This window comes from Mus pahari, chromosome 20, assembly GCF_900095145.1.
Source record: "Mus pahari chromosome 20, PAHARI_EIJ_v1.1, whole genome shotgun sequence".
Lineage (NCBI taxonomy): Eukaryota > Metazoa > Chordata > Mammalia > Rodentia > Muridae > Mus > Mus pahari.
Genome location: NC_034609.1, coordinates 19,488,757 through 19,511,987, shown reverse-complemented (window position 1 = coordinate 19,511,987; position 23,231 = coordinate 19,488,757). Strand labels below are relative to the sequence as shown.

The 23,231-nt window shown below is 51.1% G+C and overlaps 2 protein-coding genes across 4 annotated transcripts; one reads left to right on the top strand and one right to left on the bottom strand.

Moving 5' to 3' along the window:
- The first annotated feature begins 3 nt into the window (after positions 1-3).
- Znf319 (zinc finger protein 319) lies at positions 4-7,799 on the top strand. The gene is made up of 2 exons (XM_021220155.2): positions 4-428; positions 2,121-7,799. Exon 2 carries the CDS (start codon positions 2,360-2,362, stop codon positions 4,106-4,108), a length of 1,749 nt encoding a protein of 582 aa, XP_021075814.1. The 5' UTR covers positions 4-428; positions 2,121-2,359; the 3' UTR covers positions 4,109-7,799.
- A 2,807-nt stretch (positions 7,800-10,606) lies between these two features.
- On the bottom strand, positions 10,607-20,861 carry Tepp (testis, prostate and placenta expressed). 3 transcript variants are annotated; one of them, XM_021220705.1, is made up of 8 exons: positions 20,686-20,861; positions 19,123-19,347; positions 12,751-12,812; positions 12,325-12,499; positions 11,930-11,991; positions 11,759-11,823; positions 11,522-11,554; positions 10,607-10,773 (listed from the first exon to the last, which is right to left on the bottom strand). In XM_021220705.1, exons 2-8 carry the CDS (start codon positions 19,343-19,345, stop codon positions 10,743-10,745), a joined length of 651 nt encoding a protein of 216 aa, XP_021076364.1. In that variant the 5' UTR covers positions 19,346-19,347; positions 20,686-20,861; the 3' UTR covers positions 10,607-10,742. The 3 variants fall into 3 exon arrangements, with proteins under 3 accessions (XP_021076364.1, XP_021076365.1, XP_021076366.1); XM_021220707.1 differs by having other exon boundaries at positions 10,743-10,773; positions 20,673-20,757; XM_021220706.1 differs by lacking the exon at positions 19,123-19,347 and having other exon boundaries at positions 20,686-20,778.
- Positions 20,862-23,231: the final 2,370 nt, after the last annotated feature.

Genomic DNA, 23,231 nt, shown 5'->3' with positions numbered 1-23,231 from the left:
AGGCTCCAGCCCCGCCCCTCCGTACCCACAGGCTCGGGCCAGCCGGGCCGCGGGTCCCCGACAGGGGGCGGCCTCGCTCCGCACCGCGGACACCTCGGCAGCCACCGCCCGGGCTGCCGCTCCTCCCCCGGCCCCGCCTACCCGGCCTCGCGCCGACCGCCTGTCCGCCGGTCTCTGCAAGACCCGTCGGTCTGTCCGCTCGCCCGTCCGTCCGCTGCCCCGGTCCCGCTAACCCGAGTGCGCGGGTCGATTCGTCGGTTCCGGCTGCCGCAAACCTGTCTCCCGACTCCGCGCCGCCTGCCTCTGCTACGCGAGGCCCGGGGATTGGCAGGACGCGTAGGCCGCGCCGCGGCGGATGGAGCCGGAATAAAGAGGCGGCAGAGAAAGCAGCTGGTCTCCGCTTGCCCCGCGCCTGACCCCTGGAGCAGGTGAGTGGCAAGGCACCCGGGACTGCATATGGGGGCCACTCCGGTAGCCCCTGCTCCCAGGGAGAGCCTCCTGAGCTCCGAGGTGATCCAGGCTGGGCCTGGAAGTTCAGTGGCTTCCCGGGCAGCCTTTGAGGCTCTGGGGCCTTCCTCGGCCGGAACCACCCCCTTTTCGGGACGCAGTGGCTGGGCCATCCGGAGCAGGAGCTGACAGCAGGCAGCCCAGCTGGGCCTGATGGGAGGAGATCAGCTTTCCTTCGGTTACTCGGAGAGGAAAAAGGGCTAGGGTGGGGCGCGGGTGGGGGCTTCTCGCCTTTCCTTCCCACTTCTCTCTCCGCCTCTTGTGCAGTGATCTAAGAGTGTTCCTGGCTTCTCCTTCCTGGAGAAGGGTCAGGGTAGGCAGTGGGAGGTGGGGAGTGGGGGCGGCTGCTGGGGCTGGCAGCCATTCATACCAGGAAAAATAACACACAGTTGGATTCGTACAGCTAGATCAGTGTTCAGTGCAGTCCAGCTCTCCTCTCTATCTTAGGAACGCTAAAATGGCCAGCTCTGGTTGGTTGGCCGTACTCCTAGGTACTGCCCCAAATCAGCAGCCTCTTTATTCCCTACCTTCCCAGAAGATGCTGAGGGTGACAACTTTTTAGCTTGATTCTTAGGTTTCTTTAAGAGAACAGTTAGAAGCCAGCTGGCTTATGGGAGCATTCTCTACTTTCCTTCCCTTAGAGAAAACTTGCAAACTTTTAAATCTAAGCAGGCGATGAGCTGAGAACCTAGAAAGGGGGCTGCCTTTGAATTCCAAAGATAATTCTCTGTGGGATTGCTTTACACTACCTCAAAGTGGTGAATTAGAGATTTGCTGGGATGGGGTGGGTGCGGTGGCTGGGTGGGCTTATCTTGCAGTGATTACTGTGAGTATTTGGACTTGGAGGAGAGACACCCCGCGGCACGCTTTGTCTTGTACAATTCAGGCAAACTGTACAATTTCTTACACCTTGACAGTCAAAGGCTCAGAGGGTATGGGACTTCTGCTTGTGTTCCTCTGGGAGATGACTAGAGTGCAGAAGTTCACCGCGATCAGTGGGTCTATAAACCTGTTATTTAACCCTCCTTGGCCAGGAGTTCGGGTCCCTAAAAGGCCATTAATCCTGTTAAACTAGAGTGGCATGTGCCCTGGGAAAGGCCTGGAGTGCAGGTGACAGAACATAGTCCAGTCCCTCAAAGGAGAGGGTTTTTAGGTGGTTCTTAGTATTGTTGCCTTCATATTAGCTTCCAGGGTCCATCTGCCTTAGAACTCATACCTCAGGGGCGTGGCTTCCTTCCACCATCAGGATCCTCTTGATTCCAAACTGTAGTGTTCTCTTGTGTCAGTGTGAAAGGGGCTGTCAGGCATCAGGGACAGGTCACCCCAGACTATCTGACTGAGCAGGCCATATGGAAACTAGTGGGGAGTTTGTGGAGGCTGAGATGCCCTGCCCAGAATGGGAATTGAAGAAAGTGGGTATGGAGAAAGCTCTCTTCCCCTTTGCATGGAGGAGAGGAGCTGCCTCTTTGAGAGTAGGTGAAGGGAGCAGGGCTCGATCCCTGAGCATCTCCGTCCCCTAAAGCTTATGTCTGTGTAGTGAGTGTGGGCCGCATGGGGAAAGGGGAGAGCCGCTTGTTCCTGCCACAAGTTCACTGTGTCTCTCTTCCCTACAGAACCGATTACTGGGGAAGGCAGAGCCTTCTTGGCGTTGCTGGGACCCTGTCTCGAAGAGCCCCCCTGTCCTGTAGGCTCTCTTCTTGGCTAATGACAAGGGCTATCTGACAAGACCTCTGTGCCTTGTGTGAGGTTCTTGTCCGTTCCTGAGATCCGGTAGCTTCTCTCAGGGTTAGGTTCACCTTAAGCGGGGAAACTGAAGCCGTTACTGTCCAAACCCAGTTTCATCTTCCCAAGCATGTCAGAAAGCTGGCAGCAGCCACCGCAGACTCAGCCACAGCAGCCACAGGCACCGCAGCCTCAGCACCATGCTGCAGAGACACCGCCAGCGCTGGCTGAGCACACGCTGCCCCCGGGCTCAGCCGAGAACCCCCTGGGCTGTGCCGTGTACGGCATACTCCTGCAACCCGACCCAGGCCTGCAGCCCCCACAGCATGCACCCCTGCAAGCCGGGGAGCCGGGCCCCAAGTGTGGCGTGTGTGGCCATGATCTGGCACACCTGTCCAGCCCGCATGAGCACCAGTGCCTAGCAGGCCACGACCGCTCATTCCAGTGCACCCAGTGTCTCAAGATCTTCCATCAGGCCACCGACCTGCTGGAGCACCAGTGTGTGCAGGCGGAGCAGAAGCCTTTCGTCTGCGGCGTTTGCAAAATGGGCTTCTCCCTGCTCACCTCGCTGGCCCAACACCACAGCTCCCACACTGGCATGGTCAAGTGCTCCATTTGTGATAAGACCTACAAGCCAGCTGAGGCTGCCCAGCCGGCCACCACCACCGCCCCATCACTGCCCTCAGCACCTCCGCCTGCCAACGTAGCCCCCGTGGAGCAACCGGAAAAGCCCTACAGCTGCCCCGTTTGCCAGAAGCCCTTCAAGCACCTGTCGGAGCTCTCCCGGCATGAGCGGATCCACACCGGAGAGAAGCCGTATAAGTGCACGCTGTGTGACAAGAGCTTCAGCCAGTCCTCGCACCTCGTGCACCACAAACGCACTCACAGCTCGGAGCGGCCCTACAAGTGCGCCGTCTGTGAGAAGACCTTCAAGCACCGCTCGCACCTGGTGCGCCACATGTACGCGCACTCCGGCGAGCATCACCTCTTCCGCTGCAACGTGTGCGAGCTGCATTTCAAAGAGTCGTCCGAGCTGCTGCAGCACCCCTGTACCCCGAGCGGTGAGCGGCCCTTCCGCTGTGGCGAGTGCCAGAAGGCCTTCAAGCGGCCGTCGGACCTGCGGCAGCATGAGCGCACGCACAGCGCGGAGAGGCCCTTCAAGTGCGATCTGTGCCCCATGGGCTTCAAGCAGCAGTATGCACTGATGCGCCACCGGCGCACACACAAGACGGAAGACCCCTTTAAGTGCGGTCTGTGCGAGAAGGGCTTCGGCCAGCCCAGCCACCTGCTCTACCACCAGCACGTGCACACCCTGGAGACTCTGTTCAAGTGCCCGGTGTGCCAGAAGGGCTTCGACCAGTCGGCTGAGCTGCTGCGGCACAAGTGCCTGCCGACCTCCACCGAGCGGCCTTTCAAGTGCCCCGTGTGTAACAAGGCCTACAAGCGGGCATCCGCCCTGCAGAAGCACCAGCTGTCTCACTGTGCTGCTGCCGAGAAGCCTCTGCGGTGCACCCTATGCGAGCGCCGCTTTTTTTCTTCCTCGGAGTTCGTGCAGCACCGCTGTGACCCGACCCGGGAGAAGCCGCTCAAGTGTCCGGACTGCGAGAAGCGCTTCAAGTACGCTTCAGACCTGCAGCGCCACCGGCGGGTGCACACGGGCGAGAAGCCCTACAAGTGCCCCAGCTGTGATAAAGCCTTCAAGCAGCGAGAACATCTCAACAAGCACCAGAGCGTGCATGCCCGAGAGCAGCAGTTCAAGTGTGTGTGGTGCGGCGAACGCTTTCTGGATGTGGCGCTGCTACAGGAGCACAGTGCCCAGCACAGTGCTGCCGCCGCAGCCGCGGAGGGCGCCTACCAGGTGGCAGCCTGCTTGCCCTAAGGCCTTGGCGCCGCCACCTGCCCTGTCTAGTCTTGCCTGCTTGCAGCTGCATGGCAGCAAGCCTGTCAGTCAGCTCCCTCCTCAGGAGTCAGGACCAAAGGGCTCTTCTGGGCAGGTGGAGGGTGCGCATGTTCAGTATTAGCACCAGCCTGGCCGTGGGAAGAGCCAAACTACTGTGGCCAGACCCCGATTCCATTTACTTCTTCCCCATGACAGGACTTGCTTTCTGAGAACCTGCTGCACCCTTACCTGTAGGGAACTTGAATTCTACCTGTAATCAGGTGCCTCTGCCCCAGGAGTGGGGGATGCCAACCCAATTTCCCCAGATCTTTCAGCCTAGTTAGAAAGCTGATGGCTTGGGAAGAAGTCAGTATGGTTGCTTCTCAAGTTGCTTTTTTATTGGGGGTGGGGGGAGGCAAGCTTGTGACAGATCTGGGGACTTAGAATATAGACCACAGAGCTACAGTCCCCAACTGCCCAGCTAGGACAAATGTGCCCCAACCCCAAGTTTCTGATAGTTAGATATGTAGGATAGGAGTCTGCAGGTACTGTCTGCTTGGAGACTAGGGGCCCAGTTAGGGTGGGGGAAGCAGAAACATTCCACCCTCAGGTCAGCCAGTGCTGTCCACAGGGAAAGGGACACAAGCAGCCCATGTGCTAAGGGTGGTCCTCAGTCTGTGGAAGCCCCTCCTGCCTGTGAGTGGTTCTGAGCTGCAGGGGAATGAGTGTGCCCGGAGCAGAGCTGTTGTGTGGGAGTGGAGGACCGTTGGTCCCGACTCCCAGCTTCACCCCTGGGCTGGGGAGGAAGGACGGCCAAGCCCATGATTTCCCCGGCAGATATAAACAGGTCCCTTCCTACGTTGTGTGAACCAAAGTGTCTGGGCTCAGAGTCATAGGCTTGTCCCAGCCCTACCTGAGGGCCGGAGGGAGTGCCAGGTGCCCAAGGTGAGGACTGTCCTCTTACCCCACAGAGCCCTCAGGCCCTAAGGATTGTCCATTGCCAAAACAGCCTGCTGTCCTTTGAGCCCTGGAGCCCCTTAGGTCTTTGGCTTCTCACAGCCTGCTCCCTGTAGCAGACGTGGATGCACAAGAATTGGGAAGCCGAGCAGGCAGCATTCTTGGTGGGTACACGGTCAGCCACCATCACCAGACAGCCAGAGCCACCACAAGAACCTGGAACGAGAACCTGGAGGACCTTTGTTGTCGCAGTCATCGTTCTGAACCCAGCACTGACCACGCCCCTTTCAGCCCCCCCTCCCTGCCCCCCAGAGTCTTGAAAGAAGACTGATCACTAAGGGGCCAGATGGGTAGAAGGAAACCACCTCACCTCATCTGAAAAGTCCAGCTGGCCACATCCGGCTGCTCTGTCTGCCCAGGTTCTGTCCTGAGTCCACAGAGACTGAGGTTAGCACTTATCTCGGGTTGACTCTTGGTCACAGAGCCTAAAAAGCTGGCACTCAGGCTTATAACAGCCTGGTCCTAACTGCTAGGGTTTTTTTTTTTTTTCTTTCATTTTTGCATTCTAAAAGCTGTTTATTATACTATTCATAACATTGTATAGCTTAATTTCATGTCATTTTGGATCATATATAAATATGAGAGTTTGGAATTTTTAAAAGAATGACTCCATTTTAGGCAGCCACTTTTGATGTTAATATACAGTGAGTTTGATGTGTGCTCTAGAAGTAAAGACATTGACCGGTGCAGCCCACAGCTCTTCTACTTGTTCTTTGCAGAGGGTTTGTTGGGAGGTGCAGAGGCTGAGAGACAAAGCAGACCAAAGGAGCAGGTTGGAGCGAGGCTTGAATCCTGAGCTTTGAGGCTCCTGGCTGTGTAAGCTTGGACTGGTCACTTAACCTCTTTGGGACATAGTCGCCATATCTGTCAAAAAACAGATTGGAAGGTTAACTTGCCCCACTGTTTTGAGAGTTGCATGGAGTCATTGTTGAGACTCTGCAGGGAAGCCACAGACAAGCCAACAGCTACCAATGCAGCATACCTCACCCCTCTTGACTAAGGTTCAGTCTTAACCCTCGAGGGAGCTGGACCATGAGAGACCAGCAACTCATGAAAGGCCAGAAGCTACAGATGGCAAAAATAAACAAATAAGTAAGTAAGTAAGCAAATAAATAAATAATGTATTCAGGTGCTCCCTGGAACAGTGGTGGCCCCACCTAGCCCAGCTGGCCCACACTCCTCCTTCTCAGTCTGTCCGACAGTGAGCCCTCTGTGAATCGAACCCGGGCAGGACCTTTTACCTTAGTTCTTCCACGTATTTCTACTGTACACCATCCTTGTCCTCAACTGCAGCTCACATGCCTCCATTTCTCAAAGGCCAGAGTGGGGCTGGAAAGGAGAACTAGCCAAGGGCTCCTTGTCCTAGATAAGGATAGAAAAGTTCAAAGGACATGCAGCTACCCACACTATAACTGTTCAGAAACTTATGATGAGACCCCATCTTTTCTTATCCCCTCTGTGGCCCCTGGGAAGCCAAGAAGTTCCTTCCTGTCGGCTTCCACCACTCAGCAGCTAACAGCAAGGGGCCTTTGTGGCTCTGCCAGGCTTAAGACCCAGTTTCTTTTCTAGTTGTGTGGCAAGATAAAACTCTGTTTAGTGGGCAGGATAGATCGGGACAGACCTGTCCAGATCATCTCAAGGCTCAGAGATTGTCTAAGCCACACAGGTAAAAGACAGGCAGTGTGACCTGAGAGCCACCCAATCTGGCCAGGGGAATGAAGGCAACAAAATGCTCTCCCTGCCCAGCTGGTGTTCGGCTTCTTCTGTGCAGACAGAGAGACAGGTCCTTAAAGGGCCTGCACCTTCCAGCACTGTCGTGAAAGGTCATTTCCAACCCGTACGTCCCTCCTGGCCTGTAGCCCTGTTCTTCCTCCAGAGCAGACCTCTGTCCCATGCTGGATGACTCTGCAGGAGTCCCCCAAACTCACAGCTGACTCTCGTGACAAGGCCTGCATCCCATCCTCAACGAAGTGATTTTGTCCCTGAGCAGTCAGTTGTACGTAGCTTCAGGAAGAGCCTTGGCTGCTATCAGTCTACATTCCCAGCCATCTCTGCTGTAGGCTCCTGTAAAGGTCGGTCTGTGGGGAGGCAGGAAGCTCCCTCCTCACCATGTCCCCACCCCAGCCTGGCTCTACAATCCTATGTTTGCTTCTTCCACAACCATAACGTGAATACCTGCTGTTTCCCAGGCGTAAGGCAAGAGCTTCACCCGAGCGTTTCAGAACTGAGTAGAGTAGGGGCTGAGGAGAAGGCTCAGTTAGTGCAGTGCCTGCTGCTCGAGCATGAGGCTCCGAGTTTGGATACCCAGCACCTTCATGGCCGTGTGATTCTGTGATCCTAGGCTGATAGTGGGAGGAGCACAGGTGGGAGAATGACGAGACAGACATACAGACATTCCTGGTGTTCATACCAGTCAGTCGAACCACTTGAGAGACCCTGTCTCAAAAAAACCGTGAGGTGAGGAGTGATTGAAGATACCTGATGTTGACTTTACCCTCTGCGTGTCTGTGCACCCACAGACAAGCACACGGTAAAAATGGCCACTGACACCTGGGCCCTGTAATCTCCACGCCACCCCATCTTATTTCTGAGCCTGCCCTTCTGCCAGCCCCAGACCCTGAGCTAGGATGCATGTTCTCCATGTTGCTCTGTAATAAACATTACTGTTACTTTATAGTAGAAATTTCCTTCTGTCCAGATAGATATATCTGCATGGTTCTGGAGGCCCCAGAGCCTATCCCTGAACCTCAGTCATAGAAGGTCAAAGGAGCTGGCAAGTAAGCCTGCTGGCCAGATGTGAGTCCCCTGAAACAGCCAGGAGCCCTGTCCTTGTGGTCCTTGGGAAGCATGGGGAGAAGGGAGCTCTTGAGGCTTTTGAGGCTGTGTAGAAAGGGGTGGAAGGATGGCTTTGAACAAAATTGGGGAGACAAGAGCCTGAGGGTAGGGGAGACAAGCAAGGAAAAATGGTGGGGTCTCTGGTAAAGGCCAGGGAACTGCATTGTGTTCAGGTCCAAAAGGCCTAGAGATGAGGGTCATGCTGGCTGCGCTCTCCAGCTGCAGAGATTTCAGATGGGACCTTTATGCTGAGCCACAAACCTCTGAAGGTACAGAGGAGGTCATAGCTGTGAGGTAGTTGCCACTCCTAGTACTTCTGAGAGCATTCCTATATTTTCCAGGCTAGTCACAAACTCCTGGGACATCAGTCATGCCTCAGCCTCCCTATTGTCTGGGACTCTTGAGTGTTTGCCATGAATCTTGGCTTCTTAGTGTTCTGATGGGAGAGCTCTTCCTTCTAAGTATTAGACTTACATCTCCAGCCCCGGGAAGACCTGCTGCTTTCCTCTCCACTCTTGGCTTGCTCCTCAGAGCAGGAGAGTAGTAGATCACAGTCTCACTGCCTTCAGTTCCTAGTTTTGCCGGTCACCAGCTGTATGGTCTTGGGCCAATCAAAACTTCCTCTAGCCTATTTAGTTTTATGTGAATGAGTGTTTTGCCTGGGTGTGTGTATGTGCACCACCTGTGTGCCTGGTGCCCCTGGAGTCAAAAGAAAGTGTTATATGCTTAGGAACTGGAGTTAAGATGGTTTTGAGCCTCCATGTGGGTGCTGAGAGCTAAACCGGGGTTCTCTGGAAAAGCAGCCAGCACTCAACCTCAGAGCCATTTCTTTATCCCCAAGTCCATTTATTTAACCAGCTATAAAATGGATTTAAAACAACTTACCTCACAGGGCCTGTGAAACACTTAAAAACTTAATAAAAAGCATACACTTAATTGTTTTTGCTTATGCTTTCTCCTCCCCTTATTCTTAGGCGCAGTTTCTATTTCTTGTATTTATAAAGTTGGTATTAAACATGTAGCCAGTGGACAAGAACCTTTACTGCTGTGGGCTGGCCCCTGTAGTGGCCTAGACTGGAGGGGTGTGGTTTGTGGTTTAAAGTGATTTGACCTGCCTACCTGTTTTTCCCACAGGACTCAGAACACTAATAAAATAAGGGTGACCTCTTGTCCGTGTCACCTGAGCATTCAGCAGAACACTGGCCCAGGCAAAGGCCTCAAAGCTGGGCCACATTACAAGGTGAACTTTCTTGGTCATATGGGTCACAGAAGCAGGCCCAGAAAAAATAAAAACTCCTGGTCACTCAGTTCCTCCTTGCACCATCAGCTGTTCACTAGTGCCCCTCTGACCATTCTCACCCAAAGCAGGACGTGAGCATCCTCTGCAAACCTAGGCAGGTCCATTTCTTTATCATTTGGAATGAAAGCTTGGAGCGCTAACAGCCCTGGGGCTCTGCCATTGGCTTCCCAAAGCTGTCCATTGAGTTTGGTTGAAGGAAGCTGGGTTTGTCTTCCTCCGGCTCCCTGCCCTGTTCGCAGAATTCCAAATATCGAGTGATAGTATGTTCTGACCTATGAGGCCATTTTCCTCTCAGTCCCTTCCTCCTGAGACTTTAGCCTTGCATGCAGCGGCTGTGCAGTGGGTTCAGGGAGGAAAGGGAGTAATGAGTGAACCTAAGCCCTGTGGATGCCAGCTCTGCTGAGAATACAATGAAAACAAAGGGTCTGCTCTTGGAAGGCACAATGGCATGTAAACACGTGACTTTACACATAATTTAAGGTTTGGGAATAACTGAAGCTCCAAGGGAAGTTCCAGGAACAGAAATCCAATACTGAGTTCCTGCACACAGTGGCTATTTGTCCCAACGGGAACCTCTCCCTGCAGTCTGCCCTCTGGCAGGGTGGAGTATGGAAGACCCAAGAGCTACAGATGCCAGTTACCCTAACATTACACCAGACTGAAGCCTGCTTCTCTGGGCTCCCCTCACCTAAGCCATCACATCCACCATCACAAGAGGGGCTCAGGACTAGAGTGTACGCTGAGGGACCGATGAGGTCCTATCCCACTGCTCAAGAGTACAGCAGATGGCCTCCTGTCTAGGCAATGAATTTCTTAGCACTGCTAAGAAATGTTCTCAATCACCTCATCCCAGTTTATATTTGAAATCTGTTTCACAGGGAATAGAGGGCATAAATCTAACCTGCCCACTTCCCATCAGGGAAGTTCTGGTACCAGGAAACCCCAAAGCACACCAGTATATGCAAATAGGTCCAGGGAGGTGTCATAGGTCTCTTCTTTGCTCTCAATGCTCAAACTCAGGTGGAGGCTATACATTCAGGATCTTGGTTAGGGGTCGCAAGCAAGGGACAAGAGCATTAGGGAAACCTGAATCCCAGCCTGTCCTTGTGCCCCCCCCCCCCCCCCCAGCTAGACTTGAGGCTTAGGTTCTGATAACTCTATCCAAGTCCACAAAACATCCTTCACCAGCCTCTCCCCCCTTCCCAGGAGTTAGTAAAGAACAGGCAAGGGTAATGCACCATCATCTATGGTCCTGACCTTTCTCCAGACTTTCACTCCTTTCACTCCTCCCCCCACTTCCTCCTCTTCCCCCCCACCCCACCCCCATGAGCCTAGGGCCTCTCTGGGGAAGCATTAGGTTTATTTCTTGAACTGAACTCCTGGGGAGAAGATGGGTGATGCCAGCATATGCCCTCTGTCCGGCTAGGGGCCCTGAGGTGGCACGGTCCAGCCATAGAAGAATCAGCGTTTCCCCCCTACAGATTAATGCCAGGGAGTCAGATAGTTGATGCGACTGTAAAGAGAAAGAGGGAGTGAGGTGGGGACTCCAAGATACTCTAAAGAAAAATCAGGTTTCCTTCCCTAGCTCCAACATGCCGCCCCCCCCCCCCCCCAACCAAAGCCCAGTACCTGAAGGATCTGAAAAGTTTCCATCCAGTCTATGTGCCCTGGAGCCTTAGTGGTTCTCTATTTGCTCTTGTATATTTTTTGGCTATTCTCTTCACCCCTAGTTTATCTCATACCGTTTCCCACTGACTCCCATTGATAATGGCTTCATAGGTTTTCAGTCGTATATGAACCTACACTAGCATCACACAGTAACAGAACCCAGAGTTTTCCTGTGTATGAGCCGAGGAAAGGCAACTTTCAGGAGTAGAAAAGGGAGACACTCTACATGCTACAAGATAAAGCTGCAACGGGACTGTGCGCTATAGGGAGAGGCCTGAGTGTCTGGTTGTGACAGTGGGAGGGGTCACACCACAGAGTTTGACTTTGCTGAGACACTCAAAGCATGACTGAGAGGTGCCTCAGTCTCTCCACTTCCACCTTATTATCGGAGCCTTTAACCCAGGGTGACCCTGCTGAGGGCGCTATCTTGCAGTGGGAAGCAGATGGCAGGCAGTTTCTTCTCTACCCTGCCAGGCACACGCCCCCAGCCCGAACTAAGCTGCGTGTAGAGTGTAGCGTGCCCGCTGAGCAGCCTCAAGGCACTTTAGTTAAGGGGCGTGGCCTGCTGAAACCAGGGCGGGGCCATTCTCTACCTGTAGTGGGAGCCAAAGCGCCGGAATGCGTTCCTGCGAAAGAATAAAGAAGGTCTGAGTGCTGGCTCACGAAGCGTGGAGATGCCAGATTCTGGCATGATAACTGCTTCATGCACAGGCTGACAGAACCGGCTTCATGCCGGTTCGGTAGGAATTCAGTATCAGTCCTACAGCTATGATGCCTCTCCTCTACTTGGGGATTGAGGTCCCGAAGGGATCCTGCAGGTTGTCACTTACAGCGAGTCGAAAGGCAGGGGCTTCTGTCCGTAGCGGTCCAGACTGGGGTTCTGGTTGAGGCAGTACTGGAGTGGGCCACAGAAATGGGGACCCGTAAGCCTGCGGGGCGCGGACCTCAGCAGCGGGTCCCTCCCAGCCATCCGGGCCCGGTCTGATTGCATCTTTCCCTACCCGCCAGTTCTGGGTCACCTCCGGCTTCAAGTACCGCACCGCGTAGCCACTGAAACCCTCCACTGTGGAGAGAGCCCACCTTGGGAACCTAGATCCGAACAAACCCGACCCACCCTCATCTAAACCCCGCCTCTGAGCAGAATCCCCGCCCCTCCCGAGCTCTGCTTGGCTCTCAGCCTCACCCCTAGTGGCTTCCCTAACCTTGAATTGCTTCAGCGCTCCTCCACCCCAACCCCGCCCGCACCCTCACCACTCTCACCACCCCTTCCTGGTCCCTTTGGGTGCCGGTGTTCCAGGTCCTTGCGCTTATGGACCTCATTCCCCGCTTTACGCGCCACCAAATAGCGGGAGGTCTCCCCACACTTAAGAACATTCTTTGTAGTTGGTAAACTGACCCCTTTTGTTGGCACAAGGCAGCTTGAACTCTTCGGACCTGGACACGAATTTAGACCAATCTTCGATGGCATGTGTGAAGCAGGGCCAGTCGACCCGGTTGATGCCTGGCGCGATGGGAATCATCTTCCCGCCGCGGTACTTGTGACAGAGCTTCTGGCCGGTTGCTGTGAAGTCCTGTGGAATGTTGGACCATAATGACAGATGCAAGACCCCAGAAGGCTTCCTGGGCCTGACCTGATATTAGTTAGGCCCACTGGACTGAGAATGCAAGAAACAAGGGCTTAGGGTTGGGGTGGGGGTGAGAGTTCCAGGTAGGCAGCTGAGGATATGCTCAGGCAGTAGAGCCTTGGACCAGAGGTGGCTTGGGCCTGGGCACAGACTGGTGCTACTGAGCCCATCCCGGACTGGGGACAAAGGACACTCACCAGGCATTGCAGGGGTTTGTTGGGAACCCCTAGGAGTGTGAAGTGGGCCTTGTTGAAATCATCTGTTGAAAGAAAAATGTGTCCCTTCATGAGCCCTTAGGACAGGCCTACTCTAGAAACTGGGGTCAAACTATGCACCTTAGGAGAAAAAAAAAATGTTTTTCCAGGTGTGGCAGCACATGCCTTTACTCACAGCACTCAGGAGGCAAAGATAGAGCTCTGTGATTTCAGGGCCAGCCTGGTCTACCTACCAAGTTCCAGGCCAGCCTGGGATACATGGTGAGATTCTGTCTCAAAGGGAAAAAAATGTTAGATTTTAAATATTTAAGATAAAACTCTATCTCTTACAATAAAGAAAACTCTATATAGTGTGGTGCCCATGGGGAGTGGCACTGTTGTGGGACTGTGATAGGCAGCCTTTTTTGGTTGAATGGGACTTGTTCTGGTGACCCAGTAGAGAACTCTAAAAAGGATGGAAAATCGAGCCATGGTCCCACCAGAGCCAGGTGCCTTACACCACAGAGCCCCCAACTCCATAATTCTGTGACTGTCAGTCACACAGACAATGTCCCAAGCTTCTGGCATTCTGGCTAGACTTCACCCCCACAGTTACCTGACTATAGAGGTGTGCTCTTCCCCATAGTTACCTGGCAACAGCAAGATAGTCCAGCCCACTATAAAAGGGTCTGCTTGGCCCCTCCTCACTCTCTTTAAGCTCTCACCTTTCTTACTCTCTAGCCCTCCTCTCTCTCCCTTCTCCCCTCTCTCCACGTGACCATGGGCTGTCTCTCCCTCTTTCTACCTTCTCTCTTTCTCCCTGCCTTTCTACCACAAAGCTCTAAAACCATAGACTGCCTCTGATCATCAAGGCCCACCATGCTTGAATGATGGGATAGACCTTCCCCTAACAAGCCGAGTCTAACCTCCCGCCAGAAGGACTTCCTGTGCTCCAGCCATGGACCTGACCACCCAGCGCCCCCTATCCCCCTGCCGTCTCCTTCCTTTGTCCCCGGAGCTGACCGAGCCACCTGGGGCCCTCATTTGTTCTCAGCTCCTCCAGGGTATCCAGGGTGGGATGCAGGAGGCTGGGAACCTGGTGCCTAGGACTGCCCCTTATCCACCACCCGCCAAGCTGGGGTCAATGGCTTCACACAGCCAGACACCCACCCAGGGCCTCGTGGAAAGCATGTGGCAGTCCTCCCACGCCCACCCGCCCAGAGCACCGAAACTGGTGGACATGAGTTCTCTGACCTCTTTCCCCCACACCCACGCCCCCACACTCTGTTAGGATGTGTGGCAGTGTTGGAGTAGGTGTGGCCTTGATGCTTCCACCTGGACATGCAGGGTGTATGTCACTGTGGGGGTGGGCTTTGAGGTCCTATACTCAAACTCCATCCAGAGTGGGAGAAAGAATCTCCCCCTGACTGCCTGCAGAAGCCAGTCTTCTCCTGGTTGCCTTCGGATCAAGATGGAGAACTATCTCAGATCCTCTAGCACCATGTCTGCCTACACACTGCTGGGCTTCCTGCCATGATGATAATAGACTGAACCTCTGAACTGTAAGCCATCCCTGATTAAATGTTTTCCTTTATAAGAATTGCCTTGGTCAGCCAGGTGGTGGCGGTGCACGCCTTTAATCCCAGCACTTGGGAGGCAGAGACAGGTGAATTTCTGAGGCCAGCCTGGTCTACAAAGTGAGTTCCAGGACAGCCAGGGCTATACAGAGAAACCCTGTCTTGAAAAACAAACAAACAAACAAACAAACAAACAAACAAACAAAAACAACAACAAAAAAGAGTTGCCTTGGTCATGGTGTCTCTTCACAGCAACGAAACCCTAAGACATATTGATAAGAAAACTTAAAAAGTACTAGAAGAAAATGTGAACAAACTCCTCTATAAACCTGGGACAGGACTTTTAATTCCCATAAAAACCCAAAAACTAGAAGAAAAGACCAATAACTTTGAGTAAATGGCATGTGTCTGCTGGTCCCAATGACCTGAGTTTGACATCTGCTACCCACATGATGGAAGGAGACAACTGACTCCTAAGAGTTGTCCTCTGACCTTCGAGAATGAACTGTGGGCTGTCAGCGCATGCACACATGTATATGTTGTACATGTGTTTGTGTGTGAATAAATAGAAAAAGTAAGCACAAAAGGGATCAAAAGGGGAAAACACTTCTACTGATTTTATAGCTGAGACAATTTTCTTAATGTTGGAAGGGCTCCTGGAAATCAAGACTAAAAGAAAAAACATGGATAGACTACATGGTTAAGTAGTTTGTGTACAAATACTAGAAATACATGTGGCTTCATGGGTCCTAAACATATGAGAAGATGCCCAGTTTCATTTACAAGATGAATGCACATTCAAGCTACATTATTACTTATTCGGCCATACCAGAAATGATGTAAAAGTTAGTACAGCTTTAAGAGATAGGCCCCTCATCATACATCACCAGAGACTGTGTAAGTCAACTGGAGCCTACAGACTGCAGTCTGGTAAATACTACTTATCATAATTATGAATATCCGCATGTCCTTTGATCCCACAGTCTAGCGACACACAAATGATGTTAGAAAAAGGTGACCTATTTTTTTAACAGCAAAAGAATGTTTTGTAACAGCAAAAGAATGTAAATGTCAGTTATTAAACCAAAGACGCTCAACTACATCTGCACTAGGGAACTGCAGAGAATAACCTGAGAACGGGGTGTGGTGTGCACAGCTGGAATTCCAACGTGTGAAGCCAAAGCAGGAGGATTATGAGTTTGAGGCCAGCGTGGGCTGTAGAGTGGGACTTGGTCTCAAAAATCGAAGGGTTGGGACACATGGCTCAGTAGTAGAGAACTTGTCTAGCATGTGTGAGACTCTATCTTCAGTCCTCAGGACAACATCAAAAGGTATTAATTCGAGTCCATATGAGTCTAGAATCTCTAAATCTCAAGACTGTCGGAGACCAGGAAGAGTTTGCCCTCCTGTCACCACCATAACCAAATTGCCAAAATTAGCAGCATAAACAACAAATAATTCGGTGCCCCTCCTTACAGTATTAGGTCACCTGTGAAATACTGACCGTGGATAATCAGGCCTTTAGATCCGGCTTTTGTTTAACAAGGTAAAGCTTACCCTGGAAACAACTGCTGAGACTCACTACATAGAACAGTCTACAGTGCTACTGTTTGGACCCCTTCAAAAAGTCAACAGTGCATCCATCCTTCTTCAGGGTCTGGTTGGGTAGACAGATGGAACTAGAGGGGATCAGGTTGAGTGAGGTAACCAAGACCCAGAAAGACAAATGCCACACATTCTCCTGCATCTCAGGTTTCCAACTTGAAGTCTTTGCATGTGAATACATAACCCGGAGTAACTGCAGAAACCAGAAGAATAAAAAGAGACCACAGGGGGGTGGTGGGGAGGGCACAATAGAGAAGGAGATGGCAGGGCACAAGAAATGCAAAGGAGGAAATGGGGAAAATAGAGAAACATTAGGGAGGGGGAGAAAGATGAATACAGAAAGAGGAGGGAGGTTATAACAATAGGATGCCTGAAAGTCATAAGGAATCATACTATTATTTAACTACATAAAATAATACCTATAATACATATAAGTCTCTCTCTCCCTCTCTCTATATGTTGTAAATATATATATGTTGTAAATATATATATAGTAAATGTATATATGTAAATGAAATGAAAATTTCCATGAGTTAACAGTTCTCCCCCAACCAAGTGCCATATACCATCTTAAAACAAACAAACAACAAATAAAACCCAATACCAGGCCCAAGAAGCCCTCTTCTGAGTTCTTGGTCAAGGTTACCCAAGAGCCTCCCAAAACATTATAGGCTATAGTGTTGCCTTTGGTTGCTCCCCCCCCCCCCCAGAGGTAGTAGCTATGACTACAGGCACCATGCACTTTGGACACAGGACCCAGACAGAGGACCCGAGCTGGATCTGACCTGGAAGCTTCTTCCCTGAGGACAAGCCTTCAGGACCCCTTCTGGCAAAGCTTCCAAAGGAGGGAAACAACCAGCAGTTCTATCCAGCCATGACACCTATGAACCACACCAATGACCCATGTGGCATGATAACCCTAGGGGTGCGATAGTGGCGTGGGTACCTTGACAGTAACCAGAAGCAGCTCTCTAATTGAACTTAGGAGCTACTCAACAAGAGAGAAGCCATGCCTGGTTGAAAACCTAACCAACTATAGCACAACTCTTGTACCCAAGGCTCAGGGGTCATTGTGGAAAGGGAGGCAGAAAAGAGCATAAGAGCCAGAGGAACAGAAGGTTTGCTCTGAGATTGTGTCTCCCAGAAGTGTCAGAGAAGCTACACCTATGAAGTCTCACCAACATGGCTGCCTACACATGATCTGGACAAGGATGAGATCAATGGACATCTAACATGGAAGCAGGGGCGGTCACAAGAGCTCAACCGTAGACAAAGAACTACAGGCAACTGAGGAATGCTGAGAGAAGAAGAAACAGTCTCCTCCAGGGAAGAGCGCACCAATTGCTTATCCAATGCCAAGTGGTCAGACCTGAAACATTACATATGAATGTATCAGTAAACAGACTGAGCACATTGTACTTAGGAATGTATGTATGTATGTGTGTGTGTGTGTGTGTGTGTGTGTGTGTGTGTGTGTGTGTGTGTCAACAATAAAAGAAAAAGAGGTCATGAGTTTTAGAGAGAGCAGGGGGAGAACAGGATTTGGAGAGAGGAAAGTGAAGGGGGAAATGATGTAATCTTAACCTTAAATAAATTACAAAAAATATATAATAAGTCAATAGTACAGGAAGAAATGAAAATGGGTAGAAAGTAGTTTTAGGCTAATAAGGCTTAAGACTTAATAATTTATACATGAGGGATGAAGAGTTGGCTCAGCAGTTAAGAGCACTGACTGTCTTGAGTTCAATTCCCAGCAATCACATGGTGCTCACAACCATCTGTAATTGTATCTGATGTCCTCTTCTGGTGTGTCTAAAGAGAGTAAAAGTGTACTCACATACACCATAATCCTAGATTACATCCCCTTCCCATTTTAAGCTATAAAAGATATATTTGGAGACTGGGGGAAATTTTTAACGTGTGCTGGTTATTAGATGTTGTGAAATTACTGTTAACTTTTCTAGATATGATAATGGTATCGTGCCATGTAGGAGGCTGTCCTTGCCAATGGGGACTACCTGGCAAAGTTTTGCATGCACACATGTGTGAACATGAGGGAAAGAAAGAGAAGAGCAAGACAGGAAAGGAGGAGGAGGGAGAGGAAAGAGGGATAAAGGAGAGAGAGCAGGGAAAGAGAAAGCTGGGGAAAGGGAAGAGAATGAGAGATGGCGTGTGAATCCAACCATGCTGAAGTGGGGCGGGCAGAGGGAGAGGGTGCTCCTATCCTAGCACTACCCTTCCAACTCATCTACTTGGAAATCTCCTAGTACACGCTCAAGGAAGACAAGGATGTGTGTCTGTATTGAGTGCGGCGGTATGGACCGCCAATGCCCACTCATCCGGAGGATTACTCAAGCCCGGGAGTTGAAGGTCAGCCAGGACAACATAGCAAGTCACTGTCTCAGAGAAATGATGATGCAGGGGAGATAGCTCAGTTATTACGGTTCTTGCTGGGGAAACATGAAACCCCAAGGTCTGGTCCCAGCATCCACATAAAAAGCTGGGGTTGGGGGTGGGTGGGTACACACTCGCCATCCTACTGTGCGGAGAAGGCAGGAGGATCCTAGTGTTTGCTGGCCAGTCAGGCCGACCTACCTGCTGAACTCCAGGTCAGGAAGAGACACGGCCTCCAAAACCACGGGGAACAGCAACCGAAGAGCAACCCTGAGAGGTTATTCTCTGAACTCTGTGCACGTGCGCACGTGCACACACATGCACACATACCACTTGAGCCCTCCTCCACAACATGACTTAGGCCAGTAAGAAGACCAGGCACAGTTTAAGGATAGTCTGGGCTATGTGTTGATACACAGTGGGGGAGACATCTCCAGAACTGCCAGCTAAGGAAACCTGGTTTTGTTAAACCTAGAGGAAATAAAAGAACAGTGCCACCCACAACAGCAGCGGTCCACAACAGCAGCGGTAGGGCCTGTATGATCTGTTGATTGTCACACAGTACCAGGCACCCTGCCCTTCATATTGCCTCTGTCCCTGTCCCCATTTTTCTGATCAGGAACTAGAGGCGAGACCTTGGAGGAACTCTCTGGAAGGAAATAGAGAGCTGGACCGGCCTTTCTCATGCTTTTACCCGCTGCTTGTTCCCGCCTTTTCTTCCATGACCTCCATTTTGCCAGCCACCCTTGCTCCCAAGGCCAAGAGAGACCCTTAGCTGCTGGCGGCGACACGGCCTGACCTTTGGAGAAGTAGGTGGAAGACTGGCAGTGTTCATCGGAGAGGCAGCCCTTGACAGTGTCCATATCCATGCGCCGAAGGGAAGGCAAGGCCGGGTGGTAGAGCTGGTGCTTCACACCGGCCAGTGGGTGGCGCACTCGCTCCAGGGGGAGGAGGACCGCTGGGGAAGCATACAAGTGGGCCGAGCATTCGTCCCAGGGCACCAGGTCTATGATGCGGGCCATCGCTGGGGAAGAGAGGGGCGGAGTCGGATGCCCTTCCGTATAGGCACACGGTCTTGGCCTATGCTGATTTAACGATTTATCAAACGTTTACTGAATGTCTTCTGTGCGCCCCGTGATTTTTCCGAAGCTCCACACGGGGCAGCAGGGACATCCAAACAACAGATTTTTTTTTTTTTTATGTGTACTGTGTGTGTACACATGTATACACACACACACACACACACACACACACCCCGACATACACACAGCCCCCGGTGCTCTGAGGGAGGTTAGCAGAGAGTGTATGTGTATCTAAGAGGGCTGGAGCTAGGACACTCTGGGAACTGTCTAAATGAAGTGACAAATATTGAACAGGAAAAAGCCACAGTAAAGCTATTTAGAATGTAGCCTGGAATGCCATATGGCTTATGATGCTAGGTAGCCAACTCTGGATTTACCTAGGCCATATTTAGCATTTGCCCCAAATGCTATAGACAGATGAGACTTTTAAAGAAAGGAGAAAAATGTGACAGATCCGAATCAGAAAAAGATGGATGGTTACCTAGTGTCTCTGTTCTAAGAAGCAGATATTCCCTGGAGCCCCTTTTACTCATTTACCTCTTAGAATTTGTTGACTATACTTCCTGACCCCCAAGTTACAGGTAAGAAATGGAGATTGGGGGAAAACAAAAAGGAAAAAAAGAAATGGAGATGGGATGGCAGGAGGAGAGAGAAACTTGGCCATGAAATGTTTGCTTCTCTGTGGGTCCTTCTTTCTTCCACCCTTCTCCACCTTTCCCCCACCCTTTCAACCCACTAACACTAGATAGGAGAGAAAAAGGATAGAGGGGGAGAGAGGAAGGGAAAGAGGTCCCCGAATCTAATTTCTTTTCTTCTTGTTTGTTCTCTGAGCATGACTACTAACAAACTACAATCAATCCCCCTGAACAATCAGCAACAACCCATAACCCTCTCGGGGCCCTAGCATGTATACACCCTCTGAAAAATTCCCAGAATTCCAAAAGTCACACAGTCTCAGAAACTCTCTGCAGCTGGCAAAATCATGCCCCTGCTAGAGCACGAGGCAACTCAGAGTCAGCTGCTGCAGACAGTCCAAGGCAGCCCCATATTTCCTACACCTGGTTATTAAAACAAAAGCACATTCTTAAAAATATTTCTGCATCTTCAAAAAAGGAACCCCAATTCCAAAATTCTCACTATAACGAAGGATCAGGGCGGGGCATGGTGAAAAATTGGAAACACTGTCTCAGAGTTGAAACTCCATGAGGAAGGATGGAGTGGTAGAACACAGAGAAAAAGGAAAAGAGAACACCCTGCTACCATCTACCCATAGCCACTACCTCATCTGCAGGGCACAGGCCCAAGTGCACAGGCAGGTAAGAACTGTCTATCCTCCTGCTGCTCAGTGGGCAAGAGAAGAGATGTGGGTGTGCCTTCTGGTCAACTGCAGGCTAAGGAGCATCACAGAGACAAAGCCCACTGCAACCTGATTGTGAGGACGAAGCTCCTGGTAACCCTGGGCAACACAGGCTGCCAGGATCCCTAGGCACTGGACATCCATTTCCTGGGTCTCCATGGCCGCCACATAAGCCAAGCATCTTGAAAAATGTCAGAACTGGAGCTCTATAGAGGTGACCCGGCCACATTAGGGTGGGGATAACTGCTGGGTCCACCCAGCCTGTTTCACTGTGTTGGCTAGATCAACTTGACACAAGCTAAAGTTATCTTAAAGGAGGGAACCCCAACTGAGAAATGCCTCCATAAAATTAGCTATAGGCAAGCCTGCAGGGGACTTTCTTAATTAGTGACTGATGGGGAGGATCCAGCCCATTGTTGGTTCTGTAAGAGCTGGTGGTCCTGGGTTCTATAAGAAAGCAGGCCGGAGCGAGCCACAGGAAGCAAGCCAGTAAGCAGCTCTTCTCCATGGCCTCTGCATCCTGCCTCCAGGATCCTGGCCTGCTTGAGTTCCTGTCCTGACTTCCTTCATTGACAAGCAGTGATGTGGAAGTGTGAGCCAAATAAACCCTTCCCTTCCCAGCTTGCTTTGGTCATGATGTTTCATCACAGCAATAGTAACCCAAAGTAGAACAGTGACCCTGTACTAGCTACCACTGCCTCTCTCTGGACCCAAGAGGACTGTTTGTGTTAGGCGAGGACCCTAGGCTCTGCAGCAGGGCTGCCTGGGAGCCTGAAGGGGACCCTGTCCCCACAAGTCTCAGGGAAGATGATGCCACACTGTGGAGATTAGCCAGGCTCTGGGGTCAGGGAGGGGATCAGGCAGAGTGGTGGCCTCAGCAGGCTAGGGATTAGCAAATGATACTCCACCCCACCTCCATTCTGCCCTACCTGGTGGAATTGCAGCCTCCCTCCCTGTCAGGAAAGCCTGACTCGGAATCCCAAAGCCCCCAGAAATTGAGACATCCCAAGATCTGGAATCCTGGGGCTGCCTATTCTTTTGCATATATTGACATATGATTTGCATATATCTGCATAACTGCTAAACCTGTCATTCAGAATGTCCTGCTATTAGAGTCCCGTAAGATTTGCTGCTCCTTTATTAGGGACCAAGGAACTTAAGAAAGCACCCCAAGTTCTTCTCTTAAAGAAACTTGTCCAGCACTGACCCTACCCCTAATCTAAGGCCCAATTCTTTTGTTTTGTTTTATTTGTTTTTCAAGACAGAGTTTCCCTGTGTAGCCCTGACTGTCCTGGAACTCACTTTGTAGACCAGGCTGGCCTTGAACTCAGAGATCTGCCTGCCTCTTCCTCCTGTGTGTTGATTTAAAGGCGTGTGCCATTACTGCCTGGCAAGGTCCAACTCTTTTTAAAGTTAGAAAACAGCTGAGCATAGTGGTGCACACTTTTAATCACTGTGAGTCTAGCCTGGTCTACACAGTGAGTTTCAGGCCAGCCAGGGCTACACAAAGTGACCCTGTTGCAAAATAAATAAATAAATAAATAAAAAGTTTTAAAAATCAAATTTAAAAAAATTAGAAAGTATATAAATATACAATTTAGTAATTTAAAAACTGATTTATACCCACCTACCCCAACCCCACTCCCATAATTGCTATTCAGTCACAGGGTACTTAGTTTTGCTAAAGAATTTACTGGGAAGAGGCACAGTGGTAGCACCTGGCGCCACTCATGCTTCCCATGTGGAGCTGTGCTGTGGCAGAGCAGCCTCTGCCACCACGAATGCACTGCCATGGGCCACTTCTGGGATCCTTACAGAAGCTGCCTCTTGAAGTCTTTAACACAGGTGCCAGATAAATCCACACTGCTCCTGTGTGATCCTTGTTCCTGCTGCCCTGGGCCCGTCCTGTCGACAGCAGGCAGAGGGTGCGCAGGGAACCAGCCCAAACTTGCTAGTCATTGGGAGTTGAGTCTGCAGCCATCGATACCCATGCAAGGGAAGCTTCCTCGCCCACAGCAGCCGGCGGCAGCACAGATCATGACCATCAACATGACCTCTGGCGGCAGCGAGGACTACAGACATCGGAATACCCTGAGGTGGAGGTACAGACCACCAATACCACCATGGCCTCTAGCGGCAGCACGAAATATGGACATTCGCATGGCTTCTGGAGGCAAGCATGGACCAGGGGCATCAACACGACCTCCAAAAGCCACACGAACCACAAACATTGACATGTCCTGCAGCAGTCTGGGCCATCGACCCCAGCATGATCTCCTACAGTGGCACAGACCACGACTACTTTTTCTTTTTCTTTTTCTTTTCTTTTCTTTTCTTTTCTTTTCTTTTCTTTTCTTTTCTTTTCTTTTCTTTTCTTTTCTCTTCTCTTCTCTTCTCTTCTCTTCTCTTCTCTTCTCTTCTCTTCTCTTCTTTTCTTTCTTTCTTTCTTTTTTTTTTTTTTTTTGAGAC

Bases quoted from the DNA above. Each gene is read 5' to 3' on its own strand.
- Tepp (XM_021220707.1), bottom strand. The intron at 12,813-19,122 runs GTCAGGCCGTGT...TTCTTTCAACAG, and splicing joins TTCCACCTACTTCTCCAAAG to ATGATTTCAACAAGGCCCAC. The intron at 11,555-11,758 runs GTAAGTGACAAC...ATTCTTTCGCAG, and splicing joins CCCCTGCCTTTCGACTCGCT to GAACGCATTCCGGCGCTTTG.
- Znf319 (XM_021220155.2), top strand. From the start codon at position 2,360: ATGTCAGAAAGCTGGCAGCAGCCACCGCAGACTCAGCCACAGCAGCCA.